Source organism: Phalaenopsis equestris, unplaced genomic scaffold, assembly GCF_001263595.1.
Source record: "Phalaenopsis equestris unplaced genomic scaffold, ASM126359v1 Scaffold001026, whole genome shotgun sequence".
Taxonomy (NCBI): Eukaryota; Viridiplantae; Streptophyta; class Magnoliopsida; order Asparagales; family Orchidaceae; genus Phalaenopsis; species Phalaenopsis equestris.
In genome coordinates, this window is record NW_018165465.1 from 135,866 (window position 1) to 158,973 (window position 23,108).

General features: G+C 33.1%; 1 protein-coding gene across 3 annotated transcripts in view; it reads right to left on the reverse strand.

The window, feature by feature from the left end:
- Positions 1 to 899: 899 nt before the first annotated feature.
- LOC110032773 (sterol 3-beta-glucosyltransferase UGT80A2) overlaps positions 900 to 23,108 on the reverse strand; it is a 104,286-nt gene continuing 82,077 nt past the window's right edge. For 2 of the 3 annotated variants that reach the window (XM_020736521.1, XM_020736522.1), the window contains exons 10-14: positions 18,937 to 19,039; positions 18,770 to 18,846; positions 4,390 to 4,437; positions 3,923 to 4,072; positions 900 to 1,270 (exon numbers count right to left, since the gene is read on the reverse strand). In XM_020736521.1, coding sequence (XP_020592180.1) covers positions 1,097 to 1,270; positions 3,923 to 4,072; positions 4,390 to 4,437; positions 18,770 to 18,846; positions 18,937 to 19,039 — 552 coding nt within the window. In that variant the 3' untranslated portion in view covers positions 900 to 1,096. Of the gene's footprint in view, positions 1,271 to 3,922; positions 4,073 to 4,389; positions 4,438 to 16,301; positions 16,475 to 18,769; positions 18,847 to 18,936; positions 19,040 to 23,108 lie in introns of those variants that run through there. The other variant, XR_002294878.1, reaches the window with a different exon arrangement.

Sequence of the window (23,108 nt, forward strand, 5' to 3'; positions counted from 1 at the left end):
ATAGAATTGAGTTTCTTGCATCTAGAAGTTATATATCTTTACAGTCATCTCCATTATAATCTCTTGCACATTTACTTTAATATGTTGAGATTATAATTAATATTATGTCTTCAATTTACTCACATCATCGTCAAAGCTAATGAAATCTTTAGGAAATATAAATATAAAATCCAGAACCATATGATGGGGATATTGATGATATCAATGGGCCATTTTATTGTATGTGTGATTTAAAATATTATATTATACATATTGCACGGAGAATATTTTTGCAAACCTTAATATGACCGAGTGCACCTTAATTTTTTTAAATATAGTGCAGTAAGCTTTTCTCTACTTGTATCCACCCTTGAATCTATGGATGGCTGATGTGAAAGAAAGCTAAATACGAAAAAAAAGCTTCTTCATTTTTTTCAAAACATGAAACAAACCTAAAATATCTATAAGATATTATAGTATTAGTAAAACTAGCTACTCAAATTTTTTACTTTAAAAAATTACCTCATGACAATAAATGATGAAATGCCTGATAAAGTTTATTGCAAGGCAAATAGTATTACCTCAAAGATTCTATCAATTACAACAAATATTATGTATTGCCTCGAATATATTAAGTAATCATAGCATAAACCATGGATTAATCCTTGAAAATCCATAAGGTAAAGATAAGACTATACTTTCCATATATCTACCGCGAGATCAATACAAGTTTTATTTCTTTCACTTTACATAATCTTTAAATACATAATCACAATAGTAATTAATATTACTAAATTATCTTTAAGAAAATTGATCAAGCATTTAAAACTAGATATGCTAAATATGACTGGAATCATAAGAATCAAATGTCAAAAATATTTCAAAGTCACCACACCTTGATCCTTAAGGAATCATAACTATACTCATCATGAAATTTTGTATACATCCTTTTAACTTATGTGATGATCTTACATTTGCAGATTACAATATGAAAATTTAATTATGGGAAGAACCTCAATTCTCTAGTGAGAGAAAGCAGAATTCATCCCGCACAAAAAAATTACCATCGCATAACAAATAATATGAGAGAGAGAGAGAGAGAGAGAGAGAGAGAGATTTATGCACAAAAACATTTCTTAAAAGGACCAAGAGCAGACAATATTGAAGGTGATTGTGGAGCAGGTTCATGGGGTGAATTTCGAGGAAGATGCTTAAAGAATGCTCTTACTGCACCATTAACGCCGTCCTCTGATTCCATGGCTTTAGCAAGTTCAACTGCTCGCTCTTTCACCTACAAAATTCGAGTACTCAATTGTAATAAGAAAGGAAAAGTATCAAGTTTGCCTGAAATTTGAATGTTATTCAGCTATAAATTTGTTATCAGTATCTATAAAGTTCTCTATTTGGTCAATGTTATCCATTAAACTTTGGGAGATTGATTTAATATCAGTGATTGTGGGGCTTGGTTGATTCATTTTATATAAATATTAAGATCTACATAGATACACACCATTCCTATGTATTTACATATCTTATATGTAAACTTCAATTTTCTACATAGATACACACCTTTCCTATGTATTTACATATCTTATATGTAAACTTCAATTTTTTAAATACGCGCGCCACCTTTCTTTTGCAAGAAGAGATGTATTTCCATTTTTAAAAGTTAAAATAGTGGTACTCTTGATGTGATCTGAAAATTTGGGTAGCATAAATGTAGAAAATTAAGTTTAGGTGTAAGATATGTAGATACAATATTGTGTAAATATATTTAGCATTTACTTTTTAAAAGTAAATAAAATTTAAGAGTAGAACAACCAATATACTTTCCATTGTCTAGCATCAAATGATCTGTCTTTGAATGAGAATATTGTGTTCGATCTCTAAGAAAAATCATCAAGAAGCTTGCTTCATGTTATGATACATCAAATTGTAATTTAAGTTTAAGGAGTCACTTTTGGGGCAGACTCGAAGTATAGTAAAAACTTTCATGACAAGTTTTCCCCAACCTCAGAAATAACCTTGACGAGTTTGTTAATTTTATTTCACTTAAAAGTGAAAATTACAAAAGGGAATGTTCAAAATTGTGTATTACAAAAAGGAATGTTCAAAATTGTGTATTCATCAATAAATTGATTGATTTTAACTCATTTCAAATGTTGTCATATTTTTTTTCAAAAAAATTCTATGGATTTGGGAAAGCTCATTTTTTGAATTTAGAGATTTTAAGTTCAAAATTCTAAAGGAATCGAGTACAAGGATGAATTTCATTCTCAAAGATTCATTCAAAATATTGTGTGGCGATGTGATTTAAACTTCCAATTCTGAAAAATGGGTTTGAAGATGGAAAAATTGGAGAAAAGTATTATGCAAATTAGATAATCTCTTGAGCACGAAAATTTTTTATTCAAACATTTGTCTCCTTCAGAAACTTATCTTTATCGTCATTTATCTTCAGAGATATATGTATTATTTTCCAATCAACGTATTTATCAAATCAACCACCATTTTTTTTGCAATTTTTTTTTTATCATCATCATTTTTTGTCTTTCTTATCTTTTTTTCCTTCCTTTTCTTTTTTCCTTTTCTTCATATCTCTAAAGAAACCTATTTTAATTTCAAGGTCCTTTCAAAAGTATTTTAAATGATATTTCTAAATGAAAGTATATTTTTTTCTAGTTCAAAAATTTCCAGTTTAGCTTGAAATTGGCAGGGGTGTAAACGAGTCAAACACTAGTGAGCCCAGGCTCAACTCGTATTCAACTCGTTAAAAAATATCACTTTTTGTGTTCGGCTCATTTATATTTCAAACACAAAGTGTGTTCGTTTTGGGCTCGTTTCCTTAGCGCGTCGAACAAAAGCTGTTCGTGAACTCAGAATCGTTTTGTCAACCCTAGTCACGCAGCTGTAAGATGTTAAGATTTGAGGCAAGATTTAAATATTATTATTTATATTAAAACATCATTTAAATATAATTTAACATATTTTTATTCTCTTTTTTTAAGTAATAATTTTAATTGATTATAAATCTTTAGTCTTATGGTCAATTAAATTTTAAAAAAATAAAACTCATATATCTATCTATCTATGTATGTATGTATGTATATATATATATACAGACATATATATATATATATATAACATGAATGAACAAAATTTTATTCGTGTTTGACTCATTTATATATAGAGCGCAAAAAAAATATTCGTGTTCGGCTTGTTAACTTAGCAAGCGAATCAAACAAGAGCTTTTTAAAGAGCAAAACACGAACTATTCGCGAACAATGAGCCGTTTTGATATCCCAAAATATGTGGATGTATAAGTTCAAATCCAAATGAATTCATGATAGTTTGAATGAACCACATTTACACTAATGTGAAGCGGAGCAAATGGATCAGCTATTACAAGAAAGTAATAATAATCATTATTTTCAAAAGAATGGGATTCCAAAAATTTCCTTATGAAAATGTTGTCATATTTTAACGAGTTAAATCATTATATTTGACCTTAACCTCCTACAGATATATCTTTTTAAGAGTATATTTTGTAAAAGCATAAGTTTTCTATTAAAGTCAATAACCTTATTTGTGTTTAGCTTCCATCTTAGGTGATAAGACGTTATTAGCTACTATGAAGTTTTAATTTCATAATTCTCTGTGAGGAGAAAATTATGGAAAGTCTATTCAAACCTAGTGGCAGTCGAAGCTACTTTTCAAATATCAGAATTATAAGAATTGTGTTCAATGAGAGATGAGTTTAGCATAGCTGTTAAAAAGTGAAATACATCTTTTCATGAACTGAAAAGGTGGTATGTATGTGAAGATTGAAGTTAAGGTATTGGATAAGTAAATACATAAGAATTGTGTGGGATGTATGTAAATTTTGCATTTTTTTTAGTTAATACTATTAAACATTGGGAATACAAGAATAGGGAGGATTTACCTGTGGATCCATCATATATTTTATTGAATCAACGAGCTTTGGCAGTGAGAATTGGTCAACGGGAATAGGTGGAGGTCCTAACCCTCTGGCGTGCACTCTTTCTCCCCAGAAAGGTTGATCACCAAAGAAAGGTACAATTGTAGTTGGACACTGCAAACCAGCACCAAATTCCATGTTCACTAGATTTAGAGTGACATACATAAACATTTTAATGGTACCAAAATATAAATAGGGCACTTACATGCAAACCACACAATTCATATGTATTTGCATATCTAACTCCTAAACTATCATGCTTACCATGCATATCACTAAAATCTTTAATATCACATGAAAAAACTTTTGCTTACTTTTTTAAAATGAAATACACCTTTTCATGAATAGGTTTATGACCCCAAGAAGTTGTAAGAATTGCGTGTGATGCAAGTAAATTACTCAATATAAAAACCAGGAGATAGTATACACACCGCAGCTTTAAGTCCGGCTGCTGTGGTTCCGGCGCCTCCGTGGTGCACCTGAAATAAAAATATTAATAATAATAAAAAGAAATAAACAAAGGGGGGCAAAAGGCTCAGAAGTGAGAACAGCAAAATCAACTCCAGTAAAACACATTTAGATTTAGGAGTTAAACTTGGAATTACAAAAGAACTTGGAGTACTCAAAAAATACGAGCATTTACACACACACCACACATTTCTTATATATTTACATATCAAGCACCTAAACTTTCATATTTACATACACTACACTCAAATCATTAACATCGCGTAAAACAAAAGTACTATTACCGACTTTTTAAAAGTAAAATACACCTTTTCAAAAGTTTATAAAGCCAAATTGTCGAAAATGTACATGTCACCCAGCATGCGAGCACGCCTGTGCATACACACATTGAAAAGGTGCATGAAGCATTTTATCAATAATAAAAAAGGAAGGGACTTTTACATACGAAACGCCAAATTCCTGTGTATTTACATATCTAACACCTAAATTTTACCTTTTACATTTATACCACTTAAATCTTTCCTAGCACATCTACAATGCCACCATTTTAACTTTAAAGAAGTTAAATACATCTTCTCATGCACGGTATGGTGGTATGTATGTAAAAATAGATGTTTAGCTGTTAGATATGTAAATACATAAGAATTGAGATCCTTTAGGAAATTGCGCCGAACTATCTTTTGGCCGGCTTTCAAGGACTTAACCACTAAATCAGCATCAGCATCAGATCAATAGTTCCGATGAATTATGATTGCTAGAATGGTTGAAGACTATCAATATTTGGCGTGTGGCAATGCCATGCTTACAGATGACAAAGCCTAAAAACCACTATAGTGACATCTCATCTCTATATTGGTGTTTTTCTTTTGTTTTAAAATATATTTTAAAATTTTGTTTTACGAGGAATTTCCCTTTCTTTTTTCTGAATTTTCTTGTTTTTTTTTTCTATTTTCCAATTTTCTAATTTTGTACTCTAAAAAATACTAGGTGCCGCATAATGGACTTCTCACACAGGATTGATGTGAGAAAACAGATTTGTTTGAGACAAATTTAAACGCAATTGAATTGGAAGATACGTTCATGCATCTTTCTAAGCGAGAGTTTATATTGTGCTCAAAATAAAAAAAAACCTGAATTGTACACTCTCCGATGCATCTTGGTTCATGCAAAAGATTTCAATGAAAGATGTGAGAGTTTTGGAATTATTTTTGGTCGAAGTTTCATCAACTAGTTGTCGATGAGGATTTCATCAACATCCATATGCATTGCATGCCTTTCAATGCATCGTTCTTGTTCGTTCACTTGTAAATTTTCTTATGTTTATGATCTTATGAACAACGAATTTAATTTATTAAAATTCAAAATATAAACGCATCTTGGGTGTGTGCGTGAGGCCCAGTGACCTAAAAATCAATCCCACCACATCAATAAAGGTTTATAAGGGCATACATCTAAGTGTTTTGCACAAGGAATCCTTAAATATACTGAAAATATGGTCAGTACACTCAAATATTTTATGAACCTAATTTAAGTTGGTATAGTTTAAAGCTTCAAAAAATGGTAAAGCAGTCCGAATGAAAAATAAAAAATCTACCAAAATCACAAAGAATTAGTCAGTCATGAAGAACTTGCCAAAATCATATTAGACTCATCAAAGCCATGCAAGACTTACAAGAATCATACTAAACTGATCAGATCTATGGAGAGTTTGCCAGAATCATACTAAACTTATTAGAGACATGGAAAACTCACCAGAATCACACTAAACTAGCCAAACGAATCTTATACTGAATTTGTCAAAAGACAGAGAACGCCCTAGAATGATAATGGCAAACAAAAATAGAAAAGCATGTCTATTAACAACCATTCCTAGGTGTTGAGCATGATGAGAAAGTTCACAAATGAAAAAAATTATTCCGCTAGCCGTTACAAGATTTATCATAGTTTATTTAGCTTTGCAAGGATTTAAGGACTAATGACAGATTTTAAAGGGCATGTTGCTTCTAAAGAACAGGACAAAAATCATTAGGACAGAAAACCCGAAGAAAAGTAAGAGTGCAACAAAAGATGATACTTTTTACAATGGTATTAATTATGCTCTTAAAACTGCAGGACAATTAGAAAAGATATTACAAATTGTTGATGGTGGGAGAGATGCAACAATGGGATTCATCAATAAAGCTATGGACAAGATAAAGGAATGCACAAGAAGAGATTTAGGGACGAAAACAAGGTGCTTAAAAAGATATACGAGGCATTATAAAAGAAAAATAAGTCATCAATTACAGTAACATTCAGATACTACTACATATTGCCCCAATTTCATTATGACATATTTTCAAGTGGATAAAAAGATTAAGGGCATGCTTCTGCTTCTGATAACTGTAGGTTTTTGAAGAAACAATTATGAAGCAACTGCCAAAAGTAACAACTACAGTTGTTATGGCCATCACGGGACCAGTCCAAGAGGGACGGTCAAATGTCCTCCCACCGGCCTGCCAAAACAACAAACTGGCTGAACATTTTCGAGCGAAGAGTCAGAGTGGCATTTTACCACATTAGAAGAAAGTGGGGAGAGCTTGGGTCCACCAGAGGCTTAATTACGTACTCAAGGAGTAGAAATTAAAACAGATTTGGAGAGAAAGTCGAAAAAAAAAGTTTTCAAAAAGCTGTGGGGGGATTCTTTAAAGGAAAAAATCTAGAGTTTGTTTTCTTTTATGCATTATTTTGTCAGCTGTTGTGTTTTCTTTTTTTGGTGGTGTTCCTAGCGACGTCCAGGGTATGGGAGAGCCAATCTACTTCTTGAAAGTAGATCATATTTTGTATCTTCCTGTTTTTTGTTGTGTTTTGTGAGAGTAGACCTCATTTGAATTGTTTCCACTAATCTAATGTTGTTTCATTATTGTTGCTTGCTGATTTTGGTTGCAAGGCGTATCAACTTGGTATCAGAGCATAGATATTTATGAGCTAGCAGCAAAGAAAGCCGATGTGCTTAAGGGAGAGGTACAGCAAATCTGATTGGAAATGAAAGAAAGATTCACTACATTGAAGAACATAAATTTTTTCTATTGAAAGTCGAATGAATGATAGATTTGAAGGCATAGGAGAAACATGGGAGATGATGAAAAAACTCATGGAGATGCAATCCAAAACCATGCCGCCCGCTCCTGTTGCAAACCCTAACCAAGGCTTGATTAGGGAATTATTGGCTAGGTCAAAAGAAAAGGAGATCGAGCGAGAAGACAACGAAGAAGAAATCATCTACCTACAAGAGCACCCCCCTAGGACTCAAAGAGGAGGGGAGTGAAGACTTCAAATTGAGGGTACAACAACAACAACAACAACAAAGCCTTAATCCCACTACGTGGGGTCGGCTACATGAATCCTTTTTCTCCATTGCGTCCTATTTAGTGTCATATTTTCATTTAGTTCTAGTAAATTAAGATCATTTTTAATACAATAAGCCCAAGTCTTCCTAGGTCTACCTCTGCCTTTCTTAACACAAGTCGAATTTAAAACATCTACTCTCCTAATCGGATCATCTAATGGTCGACGTTTAATATGACCAAACCATCTAAGACGACTTTCTCTAATTTTGTCTGTCACAGGAGCTACACCAACCCTATCACGAATATATTCATTCCGCATTCAAATTGAGGGTGATGAGCTAAAATATGGAGTAATGGCGGAAATGGCATTTAAGAGCATGATGGAGGAAAGAAAGAATTGGGAATTAGGTATGCCCATGAACGAAGGAGGGAGTTTCACCCAAGATACATGGCAGAAAACCCCAGAAGAAGAGGAAGTTGAGATAGAAATGCAAAAGTCAAGAAACTAAAGAAGCCAATATTCGAAGGGGGATAATGCACATGGATGAGTGTATTGGGGGGAGTGATACTTTGTCATCAATGGGTTGACTGAGAAAGAGAAGCTCATGGAAACGGGATTATGTTTGGAGGGGAAGGTCTTAGCGTGGTTCCAGTGGATGGAAGCAAGGTCTCTGATGCACTCATGGGAGGAGTTTAAAGATTTCTTGTTGGAGCGTTTCCAAGCTATTCCAAAAGGAGACCTACACAAGCAATTCTATACTCTGACTCAAGAGGGGACGGCTATGAAATTCCAAGAGAAGTTGGAGCTCATTTCGGAGAGGTTGAGGGTATTTCTGCAACTGGGCTGGAAAATTCTAAAGTCTAACATAAGAGCAGTCATCCTCCCCTTGAGACTGCAAGAAATGGGGAAATGATGGACCTCATCAAGATGATAGAGAACAAGAAACAGGTGAAAAAGACCGGCAAAGGCGGTAAAATCGGAGGAGAAGAATGTGGGGAGAGTTTGGGTCCACGAGAGTTCTAATTACATACTCAAGGAGGAGAAATTAAAAAAGGATTGGAGGAAAGTGGAAAAGGAATGTTTTCAAAAGGTTGTGGGGGGATTCTTTAAAGGGAAACACCTAGGGTTTGTTTTCTTATATGCATTATTTTGTTGGTTGTTGTGTTTTCTACTTTTGTAATGTTCCTAGCGATGTCTAGGGTATGGGAGAGCCGATCTACCTCTCGAAAATAGATCATCTTTTGTATCTTGTTGTTTTTCCGTTGTGTTTCGTGAGAGCAGCTCTCATGCGAATTGTTTCCACTGATCTATTGTTGTTTCATCGTTGTTGTTTGTGTATTTTGGTTATCGGGCTTATCAGCAGTCTGTTTGCATAGTTTAGTAGTTTCCGAAATGAAGACTAATTTGCCCTTGCAAAATGTACCTATTAGTGCACATCTTCAAAAACAATTCAAACAAAACAATAAACTTCAAAATATTACAAAAAATAAAAAGTTCAAAAAATTACATTACAAGCCATACATCACTTGACACTAATGAATTACAAAAGATTTGTACTTAAAATAAGACCAATGAAAATTTTATAGTATCAGTCTTCATGTCTAATTGATCAAGCCTTTAGAAGAACTATTTTTCCAAAGCTACTTTTCAGCATTGTCGCTGCCTGAAGTAGACTTCATAATTCTCAACAAATCTGAAGAAGTCACAATCATCAAATGTCTTGTTTCTCGGAAACCTATAAAATCTTCTCCCAAAATTGGCTTCTCGCGTCGAGACGTGTATACAAAGCATTGCGAACTACGGTGACATTACAGAATTCTCAAGCTAGTGGAATTTCTTGAATTCATATTTTCTAATAATTCTTTTTTTAAGCTTAAATTGATATTAAAATAGGAAATTAGAAAAAAAAACAAACATAAAACATTAAATAACTATAATGTTATTATTATAATTGCAAGTAAAGCAATGTTTTCATATTTTCTAATAATACTTTTTTGAAGCTTAAATTGATATTAAAATAGGAAATTAGAAAAAAAAACAAACATAAAACATTAAATAACTATAATGTTATTATTATAATTGCAAGTAAAGCAATGTTTTCATATTTTCTAATAATACTTTTTTGAAGCTTAAATTGATATTAAAATAGGAAATTAGAAAAAAAAACAAACATAAAACATTAAATAACTATAATGTTATTATTATAATTGCAAGTAAAGCAATGCATCATAATAAGGGATTAGAACCAATAAAAAAGAGATCTTGGTTCCTTAAAACCCTTAATCCCAACATCAAACATATTGTAAAACATAGTTGTAGTAAGACCATCTAGAAGAATCACTTGGGTAATATGACCCATCATCGATCTCATAAAAAATAACCCACGGTTGCCCTTCAAGCTATTCAGGTGGGAGAAAAGTAAACATGTTACTAACAATAAAAAAATAATCAAAAACCATACCAACGGTTACCCGGCTAGTTATCCCTGCGGGACCAATCAAAGTATGTTCACAGTTAAATAAAATAAAAGCAAGAAAATTTTATGAATTAAATATTCATTGCATCAACAAACATAGTTTTATCCTACACAACAAAAAAACCAAAATACATTCCAAAGTCACTTATCATGTTTTGTCAATTTATCAGTTAAATGTATATAACGCATTCACTAAGGCATCGGTGATTTCTTCCCTCAACTGAATCATCACCTGAACACCTTCTCCATCGGGTGTCTCAACACTCAAATCTTCCTCCAGGATTGACTGTCATGTATGATGTTCAAATACTTCAACAGGTATGAACATAAAATCCTCATCTAAGACTCTAAAGTTCACATCATCTCGAAATGGATGTCTACATATAAAATTATGCAGAGTTGTCGTTGCTACAATTACTTTGACTTGCTTCTTAAATGAATATGTCAACATATGTTGGAGTATAATCCATTTTTTTCTTCCACACTGAATGCTCTCTCAATTATATCTCGTAATGATGGGTGACGCTTGTTAAATAATTCATTTTTGTCTCTAACCACTTGACTATTGCGTTTAAAATTAGGAATATAATATATTGTGTTGGAAATGGCTTCAAGGAAACTCATGGTATGGGATACCCAACATCAACGAGGTAATACTTTTGTGTAAGCAATATTAGGAAAAATAACCACAATTACATTTAAACTAAATTGATTAAGTGAATTGACAGAAAGGTTGTAATCAGGATTATATTCAAGCTCCGAGTTACAAATTTAAAAATACAGCTATTATGAGTACAACCTTCTCATCCAGTTTTTACTAAGGTAAAATACATATTGAAAGCACATTCTACTAATATAATCCTTGTTAGAGATCCAAAATGTTCGATATATGAGACCTTTACCAACACATGCATTGACATTTGTGTCATCAATTGCTCCTATATAATCCTGTTAAAAATTGAAACTCCGACTATTAATATTAAGTAAAACATCACAATAAAGTTGTAAATTTATATGATAATATATTATAAAATAGCATGTATCTGGCATCGACACTGATGCTGGGGAGGGGGTGGTGAAGAGGGGATGTGCAGGGACTTGAACTAGCCAAAGTGATTCAGCATAAATGTTGAACCACACCTAACCCTGCTTAGGGTTGGGGTTGTCGTCCAAGAGAAGGGGTACCCCCCTCATAGTTATCCCATATTATAAATGTTTTTTTTTTTTTTTTTGGTGTTAGAGTTTAGTTTTTAACTTTCCTGATTTCACATTTCTGAATATATTGTTGTCGTCGGCAATTATACATCGTTGGGCTGCATTTCAAGGCAAAAAGGTGCTTCGGCTATAACTCGTCTGAATTGGTAATATTGTCCAAGGTCGAGTGGTGTTCCAGTTATAGCTCGATCCCATAAGGGTATTTATCTTTACCCTAACCCTTCCGCAAACCTTCAACCACCCCCTCACTTTCGTCGTCCCCGGACAACTCTCCCTCTGTTGTCTAGTGCCACCAGCCACCCCTCTCCCCGCTTCCCTTGTCGCTGAACCTCCCCACCCGTTGTTCCCTTGTTGTCGACCCTTCAAATTTGCTATTTCCTGGCTGTCAAACCCTCCAAGTTAACTATCTCCCTGCTGCCACCCCTCCAACCTACGATTATTAACAACACCCATACCTGCTTTCCTTGGGCTCCCAACCCTCCATTTCATGACCTTTGTAACAAAATCACCCCAACCACCTCCTTTTCTAAGCCACAACCCCTTCCGGCAACCTTTCATCCACCTTGAATCTTGTCCTAGTTAGGTGTTAGCATTGTGTGTTGGTTGTTGCCTTTCCTTTTCGTTGCAATCATGTAACCACATAATCATATCAGGTAACAACATTTATTTTCAGTTGTAGTTTGGGTTAACTTTGGTATCGATTGGTATTAGAGCTAACCTAACACTAGTCTTATCATAGGGACTTGTAGCATCACCCCTTACCCAAGCCACCACCACAAAAAATTTTCTTTCCTATTCTCAAACTACAAAAAAATTTTGACTTAACTCTAATTTCCCCTTACTGAAGCAACCCCAAATTAGTTTTCCTACACGTTCAATTAGTCTCCTACACCTTTCACCTCCCATCCCTAAACCGTAGTCATGCCACCAAGGAGATACAAGCACGAGCCTACCAAAATAAGATATAATAAGAGATCTATCGACTTTAGCATAGGCTTACAGACATTCAGGAAATCCAGGGGGAAATTACCTGATCGTAACAAAGATAGTCAAATGGGCGAAAGGGACGAGAATTTCAACCCCTTCTATAGGGACGATTTAAGTGATGAGGAAGACAGGCCATGACACTCTAGAATGCAGTATCAGAGGAGGCAGAGAGAAGAAATAATATATGGAGGACACTGAGACTTCAGAATAAAGATGCACATGTTAAGAGTTCAATAGAGTTATAGATCCTGGTGACTTCATTGAATGGTTGTAGTCAGTCGAGAAAATTTTCGAGCACAAAGATATGCCAGAAGAAAAAAAGGATAAAACACGCGATCATCTAATTGAGAAAAAGTGTCTCTTTGTGGCATGAAAACCTGCAGAGAAAAGGAAAAGAGAAGACAGTGACAAGATTACTATTTGAGAGAAGCTGAGGAAGGCGATGCAGAGAAAATGCCTACTTCAAATAGGATATGTCTATGAGACTCCACCGCCTACAACAGAGAGATCTATCAGTGGACTTCACAACATATTTTGACCACTGCAGATGAAGTGTGTTGGTCAAGCTAGAGGATCATTCTATAGTCTGATATCTGGGTGGTCTTAAACCAACTATTAGCAACATCTTGCTGTTGCAGCCCTATCGGACACTGAGAGATGTCCATACCTTAGCCTTGAGGTGGAGAGGCAATAGAAACAGATTTTGCAAACACCACCAGTCAGGCAGCCACCCATAGTTGGAGACGTCAACAAGGCCTCATTGAGTTGAGAAAACTGCTTTGGATAAGAACAAATCCACCCCGAGTGAGAAGAAGCCCGAGACGAGTAGCACACCTACTACAGTCCCCACCCGAAAATGGTTTAGATGCAATGGATTTGGTCACATCACCTCCAGCTACGTGACGAGCCGAGTTGCGTCATTTACCAAGCAGGGTATCGCGAAGGAGGCTAGCGACAAGGAAACAACTGAAGCAAAGGGGTGAGGTGTATTATCTTCCATTAGATGAGGGTTAGATGCTCGTATTCGACAGATCCTCTAGATTGATGATATGAGGGGTCAGCAGTGGCTTCGCCACAATATATTTTACATGTATTGTGTTGTGAACGGAAATGTATGCAGTCTCATTATCGATTGATGGAGCAACAAGAATGTGGTGTCTATGCAGATGGTGGAGAAAATAGGCCTCATGACTCAGAGGTATTCTCTGTCGTATTCTCTAACATAGCTGAAGAAGGAGAACATGATTAACATTGATGGAAGGTGCCTAGTAGAGTTTTCAATTGGAAGTTAGTTGCAGGATCACGCATGTTGCGTGCTACCCATGGATGTCTATCACTTTTTATTGGGGAAATCCTAACAATTTGAGCTTAGGACTTCGCAAGACAGATTCAAAAACACATACTCCACCAGGGGAAAGCGCATCATCCTTCTACCTTCTATAGAGCCAGAGATCACAAGTGCCCTTACTAGCAGGGCAGCACCGGTGGGACCAATTTTGGTATTGATAAAGAATGATAGAGCAGAGACATTGAATCCAGGCATGAGATGGTCACGACAGAGAGTATTTCAGTACATCATGATCGATACATTACTGCTATAACTACCACAATTCAGAGAAATTTAGAATATTATTATGTCAGATTACTTTAATCTTGGGTTACTTTGAAAAGATTCAGCAGTATATGCGTGAAACAGACTCAATTCAGATCAGTAGTAAGTTCTTAGAAAATTGGACTAATATGCATGTTTGCTCGCAATTTGTTCAAAAGATCACTGAATATTATTTTGGACATTCAAAACAAGTGAATTCTATCTGGATGAACTTGAAGAAGCACTTCAATTCATTTATCACCTCCTGGGGAGGATATCCTGCACAAGACTTGCCAAAATGACTGTTCATTGAACTGTCTCTATGATCTGTTCTTTATTTAATGAATCCATCATATCACTTGCATTGTCAAGAGAAAAAATTACCACATAAGTGTCATAAATTTGAGCGGGACAATAAAATTAACAACTAATAATGATAGAAGGGTACTTGTAATTGAATTAAAGTATTGCAATATCGAGAAACTTGGAGACAAATTATTACACAAACTAAATTAACCATACACTAATTAAATTAACGATATAAGTGCAATAAACACAAAATAAGTAATAGTTCAAGAAGATGTTCAACAAATAAAATAAAAAACAACTAACAGATTAGAACACAAAAATCAACTCGACTGATTGTTAAAAAAATATCGAACATAATGAATTCTTCACTCTGGGATCGTTGTGATAAAAGCATCCCTCTTCTTTTGTTCTTCAAGAAGTTTTGTTGCAACTAAATATACGATAGGTCCTCAAAGTTTTCAAGAGTGCAGTTTAATAGCTTAAGGGCTTCAATCATCGAATGAGATGTGTGCATTGTACGAGCACTAGATGTCATACTAGCACATGTACCAACTGTGAAATTTACTCAATTAAAAATGCAACGCCAACTTTATTCTTATTTTTGGGTTGTTGCCTTTGTGGTGCACTACATTTGGATTGGTTGAATTCAGAGTGTTCCACCTCATGGGCCAATTTCTCAAAAATTTTATTTGAATGAGCAAATTCAAACGCATTCAAATTCAGATAAAATTCATGTATTGTACCCCACATATTAAAACATGTAGCTAAAACACTGCCAAACATCAAATCAAGCTCATCTTACAAATTAGGGTTTATACCACAATACCTTTTTTTTTGTTTGGGCACAACCTACATTTGAAAAAAGCAATTAAGGAATAATGTCAAAATGTCAAATAATTTTGATAATAAGATTATTCACCAACCAAAAGCTTCTCCCTCTACAATTCCTTCGATGTGTCTTTTGTTTTTAATAGGGTCTCAACCTAACCCTGTAGCTCCTCTCTTCAATTTCTTCAATAATTTCAATCATTTATTCAGCTGATCTAATTTATTTTTCCGTTAAGTTTTATCATATACTCTTCTTGTTGTTTCTTGAAATTATTTTGTTATGTTTTGTTAGCCTTCTTTATTAAAAAATTTGGTGAGCCTGTTGCCTAATTCTCTCTTTTAAGCATAAATCACATAAAATGATTCTTGAGATCCCTCTCCCAAGTGGTCGATATATCACAGTCTTGTTGCTTTTCAATCTTGTGAGCTACAATAAATTAAACTGATCCTATAATAAATAAAGGTTGACAGCATAAACTAAAATTCCCAAACCCAAATTTATAAATGAAATAGTCATGAAGAACATTAATAGATATGTGATTGCATAAAAATTGTGTCGTGCATAAGTAAATATTCCAACAATATGTTAAAATAGATCAATCCCACCAAATCCATGGCAAACTCAAAATATTTACAAACAAAAACACACATCTATTATGTGTTTACATACATAACAAATAATTCTTATGTTCACAAATCATTAATCATAGCAAAGAGACCACTTATGCATTTATGTTAGGTCTCATGAATATAGAAAACTCATTTCTTATGCAGGGTTGTCGAAAAAGCTTGTGTTCGGCTAGCTAAGTAACTCGTGTTCGATTCATTCGTTAAACAATGAGTCAAACATAAACAAATTTTTTGAGCTCGATTTAAAACGAGCTAAACACAAACAAAGATATGTTTGTTCGTGTTTAGCTTGATTTAATTCGAATTAATTGAACAATGAATAAATAATATTATTATAGTATTTATATATTAAAATTTTATATTATATCTTTAAAAAAAATTTTTATTAACTTTTAAATAAATTTAGCTAAACTTGTAAATGAAAGATAATTTTTTTTGTGTTAAGTATGGAAAAACATAAAAATTAGGTGGTATGTATGTAAATGTAAAAAAGATTTGTTCTCTAGTACCTGCAATCTCCACCTGTGGTCTCGCCACAAAATAATTTATATTGAACATGTAAAATACATAAGATTCCTGTGTTATGTATGTAAATGCTTGAAATTTCTTCACCCGACTTCTCCAGCATCGTGGTCCGCGGCCCCTGCATCCCCCCTCCCTCATTTCAATCCCACGCATGATACTGAAAAAAAAAAGTGTAAATTGTATAAATAATGCATAGTAATGTTTTAGGGAAACAACTTCACGCTTATGTCACCAGCTATGGGCCACGCAAATGTGGAGGAATTTTAAAATTAAAAAAAATTAATTTTGTTATTTAGTTAATTATTTGATTTATTAAATTTTAATAAATTATAATTTCAATCCTAACAAGAGCTTAATTGGAGCAAACCAGTTTGAATCGAGCAGATCACAAACAAGCTTTGCGCTTAATAAAACTTGGCTCGTTTACACCCCTATTCCGCTCTTTTTAAAACAAAGCTCGCACCTAACACAAAATTTTTTATACATTTACATGGCATAAAATTCTTATGTATTCCAAAAAAAGCAAATTTCTTATGTACTTACACACATACACATAATTCTATTTATTTAAAAACCTCACTTCAAAACTTTCATCATGTAAATATCTATTATGTGCTTACATACATAGCGCAAATTTCTTATGTACTTACACTCATAGCACTAAATTCTTATGTATTTAACAACCTCACACCTAAAGTTTCATCATGCAAACATATCTTATTTACTTACATGCATAGAACATATTTCTTATGTACTTACACACAGCACAATTCTTATGTATTCAAAAACCTCGCACCTAAATTTTCATCATTATGCACACTGAAAATATAGCATAGCCCGTAATAATGCATAAGATTTGAGTCGTATATAAGTTCACACTACCGAATGCATAGCAAGCCAGCCTACAACTTCAACCAAAGCGAAAGTAATCCCACCATATACATAACAAGCCCATAATGTTACAAAAATGGAGAAGCCGAAAAGGCATCATGTTACAAAAATGCAAAATAATCATAGAGGTACATATATTAGCAAGATGGACAAGGAATTCCATAGAAGAGTTTGCCACAGAAAATCTTAAACACGGGAGTAGACAACGGAAATGGAGAAAGGGAACGGAAGGGTAATATTGCAGATAGGACAATAATTTCAAGAATTACTTGGGGGTGTGCAACCGAAATGTCACGCTTCGTTCCCATAATAAGATTTTGGAAAGAGATTTTTGGAAAAAGCAACCAGAACGCAGCTCCCCAAAAACACGTAAGGTGCTTTCCAAAACAAAATACAGCTAAAAAGCTGTCCCAAACGAGACCTAAGACTAGTTCATATACATCCATGGATAGACTTGTCCCTAAGGCTATTATATGTCTAATGAACAAAATGCTTTTATTTAAAAAAATAAAATGTTTGAATTTACTTATTCATACTATAAGACACTACTGATAAATTTGCAGTAACTTATGATTTTATATTTTAAGTTTCCAACTTCTACTTGTATTAATCATTTATTTTTATTCTATTCCAGACATTGCTTTTCAAGATGACATGCTTAACTTGTAGCATTTGCAGCAAAGATTCTCAGTCTTAGTTATATAGCATCAGCAAGTCAACATACTAGCAAAATTTGGATGCATTAAGAGAATCCTAAAACAATTATGCATGAAAGAAACATTTGAGCGATGAAAGAAATTAATTAATTCCAGAAATAATGGATTGGAAACATTTAAGCCCTTGCAAAATTATTTTTGTTCAGTTCTCTTGCTTAACGAACAAATCGAACACGAACCACTTAGTCAGCCGAACACAACCTATCCGAGAACCACGAGCTTTTGACAGCCCTAGTAGTATTTTTTATGATCAATATGACCTAGGAGGGAGCTAAGCTCAAAAGAAATGCAGCTTAGATTTCGCTGGCTCACAATTACTGAATAGCACAAAACGAACAGCAAAAACTAGCGAGACAAATCTAGCATGCATAGCAATCATATTTAACGCATAAAAATTAGACAAAAGGGGAATTTACATACATACCACCTAATTCCTATGCTTTTACATATCTAAAACTTAAACATTCATATTATACCACCCAAATCTTTCATATCACATCACAAATATCAATTTTAACTTTTTAAAAGTGAAATACACCTTTTCATGCACAGTAAAAGTGGAATATATGTAAAAATTGAAGTATAGGCGTTGATATGTAAATACTAGGAATTGAGTGGCATGTTTGTAAATCTTTCTAAACAAAAATATCTGTTCAAGCCTATTAACATAAGCAATCAAATAAAGAACCAGCTTAAGAGAATTCATCTTGAATCCTATAAACCCATGTCTATTTTTGTCATATACATAGAGAATACCACATCCCTGAAAGTAAAGGAAGCTGTATTGGCATTTTAAGAAAAAAAATCTTCAGACATAAATTAGCATAAAGATGAAGCGGCCTTACTACTGCCTTGCACTGCAAGAAAAGCCAGTCATGAGGAACATTATCCAGTAGATACACAAAGTCTTTAGGTTCCGCCACTGAAAGTAAAATAAATGGCAAATATTGAAATACAAAGATTTATAAAATTAAATAAAATATTAAATAGAACAAGGGATCTCTACACTCACAATTTCCAAGGCCACCCCAACCTTTATTAATGATGCCTCTCTGTCCAGTTATTTCCAAAGCCTCGACAATAATTTTTGTCATTTTTTCTGGTTCTTGAACAGGCTGAGCTACACCAAATTTATAATTTCAAAATACAAATGCATGCTAAATCCAACTGACAATATAATCAAAATCAATCCAAATGCAGAATAGGAGAAATAAAATATGATATCATTAATAATTATAATTTGACGGAGCATAAAAAATTAAAACTTCTCAGCCTTCAAACCTTCCAAAGGAGTGAGCTAATATTTGTCTCATCTTTATGGTGCCTTAAAAAGAGCATGTGTGACCGAACCACAAACCAACAATGTAGTCAAATATAAGGTCTCGTTAGGCCTTAAGATAATAATTTCAATAGGTTGTAAATGAGTCAAGCATGAGTGAGTTTAGGTTTGGCTAGGTTCGAAATTAATTATATTTGAAATTGGCTTATGTTCGAAATTGCTCATGAATGATGTGTTCATGTACGGCTCGATTTACATATTCTTATTCATGTTCTCCTCATGTTCGGTTTGAACTTGGCTTGTTTAAATTAATTAGAAAAATAGATGTAGAATGTTGGATTCTAATCTATACCAATTCTACACAATAAAAAATGTAGAACGACATGACAGCACGAGTTGTGGTAATTTAAACTTTGATACAAATATATATAATAATTATTATATAAATAATTTATAAAATTTTCTTATTTGAAGCTAAAACGAGCTGAATATGATCAAACAAAAGTGTCGTTCATGTACGACTCATTTATAATTCGAGCTTAAAATGATTTGATCGTGCTTAGCTCGCTTACTTAACGAACGATTCAAACACGAGCTACTTAATAAGTCGAAAATGAGCTGTTCACAAACAAATTTTTTAAGCTCAAACTATAAACAAGGCAGACACAATCGAATAAAGATTTGCTATTGTTTGGCTTGTTTATAATTCGAGCTTAAAAATTCGGTCATTTACTTAATAAATGATTCGAACACGAGCTACTTAACAAGCCGAACATGAGTTGTTCACGAACAACAAGCTTTTTTTACAGCTCTCACAATAGGAATTCAAAGCATTCAAATTTTTAGCATTTCTCAGCTCATCATAAACCAAATATTGGGAACCTATATGATCAACTAGTTTGAGTTGACTTATTATCATAAGTCACTTCTTGAGCTCAGCAAGCAACTCCATTATATCACCATGTCCCAAGTCTCTAGCTGAAAGTAGTGAACTTAGCCCAAAAATTGACATCTGAACAAGAAGTATGTGCCACATTAATCAAGCCCAACAAATTTACAAACTCTACATGTAAAGGGGTTCACCAAATTCAAGCATACATGATACAACTTTAGTTGCTTCTCACTCTCCCCCCACAAGCTATTTTTGAAAGTCAACAAGAGAGTATCTCAATAAATACTTAAGAAGAACATAAAAGCAAAGGAAGAAATAAAGCTACAACATGAAACCTTCATAGTAGAAAAGCAAAACAAATGACAACCTTTCGTCAATCATGTCAAACAAGACACATTATTATAAAATAAATTGTAGATTGCATAAATAAAAAAAAGTGTTTTGCATTAAGCTTTTCAAATTCTTTGATCAAATATAGCTATAGTCTCCTGGAACCAAGAAAAGCTAACAAATTCATAAGTGTAAGTTGACAAAGAACTTTTTGTTGCACATCAATCAAATCCCAAAATGATAACAAAGTCAAAATATGTGTTATATTACTGTCATAGGTGAAAGATTGCATCGATCATGCTCATGAAACACAATACATCAACCCTCAAATCTTTTACAACCAACAAAAGCAACCGGGTTTTTTTAAATGCTAAAGCATGTATATAATTTGATCGATTAGTCTATCATCTTTTGTTGAACTTCGTTTTAACATAACAATAACTAATTTCTTCTCAAAATAGGCTAAAACCGCTCCATTCAAGAAAATCAACATGGAGCAAGTGAATCGATTATTTACCGACAACATTATCTACAAATTTGACATGTTGCATTGTATTATCTCAAACAATGAACCAAGCTTTAAGGATATCATGATAAATGGATTCATTTATTGACATAAAATTGATCGGAAATATTCATCAATCTATAATTAAGACGCAAATGGTTTGATAGAAGCCTTCAACAAGGTTAGTTAAGTAATGCCAGAAGGACTCATCAAGAATAAATGCAATGGGCTATTACAATAATAAAAATAGTATGGGCATATGGTTCTATTACAAGATGCCGCAGAATTTAATCTTTATGCCTTCACATTTAGACTTGAAAATAATTGTATCAATTGCAGTTGAGTAGCTATCACTTTGAGTAAATGTTTAATATAAACCCGCTCATCAACAAAATACTTTCTTGTGAATGAAAGTGCTCAATGAACTTGATTAATTCCAACTTTACACTCAACAAAATCTTGAATTTTTTTTACCAAAGAGTATCAAATTCATTGATCATATAGAGCGCTCTTCGACATTCCAAAACGAATAATCGGCTCTAATGTTGTAAAGTCCAATTATTCTCCGACCAAAAATTTAGCGGCAAACTTGAGCCTAACTAGTACCACAAATTGAGAAGAATTACATAAAACACAACCACGCGGTACCCAACGACCCATGCCTCCAATTAATAATCAATACTTAAAATAGAGCTACACAATATATTTTCCAAAATGGTATTGCCATAAAAAAACATTATACCTAAATTACCCCTTTAAGATAGAAGACATTTTCCTTAAGCTATAATGCTTGTTTAACCTTTTTTTTTTTTCATAACACACGAAAGCTTTTATTAAGTTATCATGAAAGTCATTCATTTTCTTAATTAATATTTAAAGATCGTCAAAACTTCCCTATATTATAAGATATATTTTTATAATATTTGATTAAGTTGACATCATGATTTCATTTATAAATAAATCAATTGAAAAAGGACAAAAAGATTCCACACGTGAAAATGACAACCGAATCTACAAACTAACATATGAAAGTGAAGAGAACCAAAGTTATTTTAAATAGTTTCAAATCAATGGCAATTGTTTGAAAGTCGTCTACACGCACATCACACAATGCATTCAAATCAACGGCATTTGTTTGAAAGTCGTCTAAAGCATTTTGAAAAGCATACAAGCTCTTTAAAATGGATTAAAAGTAAGAGTGACCATTCAATCAGTTGGATGGATTAATTTTCAAAATGGTAAAATCAATTGCAACAGAAATCTGAAATCTGGAAAATTGAACCAATAAAAATTTTGATAAATTGAACCAATCAAACCAAAATTTAATTTGATTTAGATGGTTCAATTATGAATAAACAGAAAATTTTAGTTGAAGTTTGATTATGAACAAACATCAAAAATTACATATATTTTAATTTCTTGACTACACCATTTATTTTTTCTATCTTTTTTTTTTTTGTTTTGTTTTCTTCTGTTAAATGAAAATTAAAAATGAATCAATAACCGAAAATCAAATATTGATGTTTTGAAAACAATAAAACAAAATACATTTTTGAAACTGAATCAACCAAAATTATTCGATTCGGTTTGGTTTTCCGGTTTTGCCCAAATAATGCACGCCACTAATTAAATTAAATCCCCGCACATCTTGGACGATAATGAATTCTTGTGATAAAGAACCTTTTAAATAAGACAAAATGGCCCACAATCACATGCCAAATTTAAAAAAAAGGCGTGTAACTCTTTTGGAAGTAAAATTGTCTCATATGTCATATAAAGCGCTAAATGTCTAAACTTGTGAACGTGAATTAAAAAAAAATGAACTTAAATTTTCCTGCTCCAAAGGCTGTGTATAAGTGATATGTTGTTAAAATTCACAAACACGACAAGATTTAAACCACATAGAAAACATTTACTTAGAAAAATTCAAAGAAATGTGGCTGAAGTTAATTTTTTTTCTCCAAGTTTAATCAAGTAAATAGAATACTATTATGCAATGAGAATCAAATGCTCTATTGTTAATCATACAAAATCATTTCATTATGTGCATTTACATAAAGCCTTATGCCTTGAACAAAATATATTCATTTAAAAAAAAAATCATGGGGCATCTGTTGACCTCAATTTTCGTGAGGTCTAGTATTCCTCGTAGGAGTTAGGATCTAGCCTTAGGGGTCT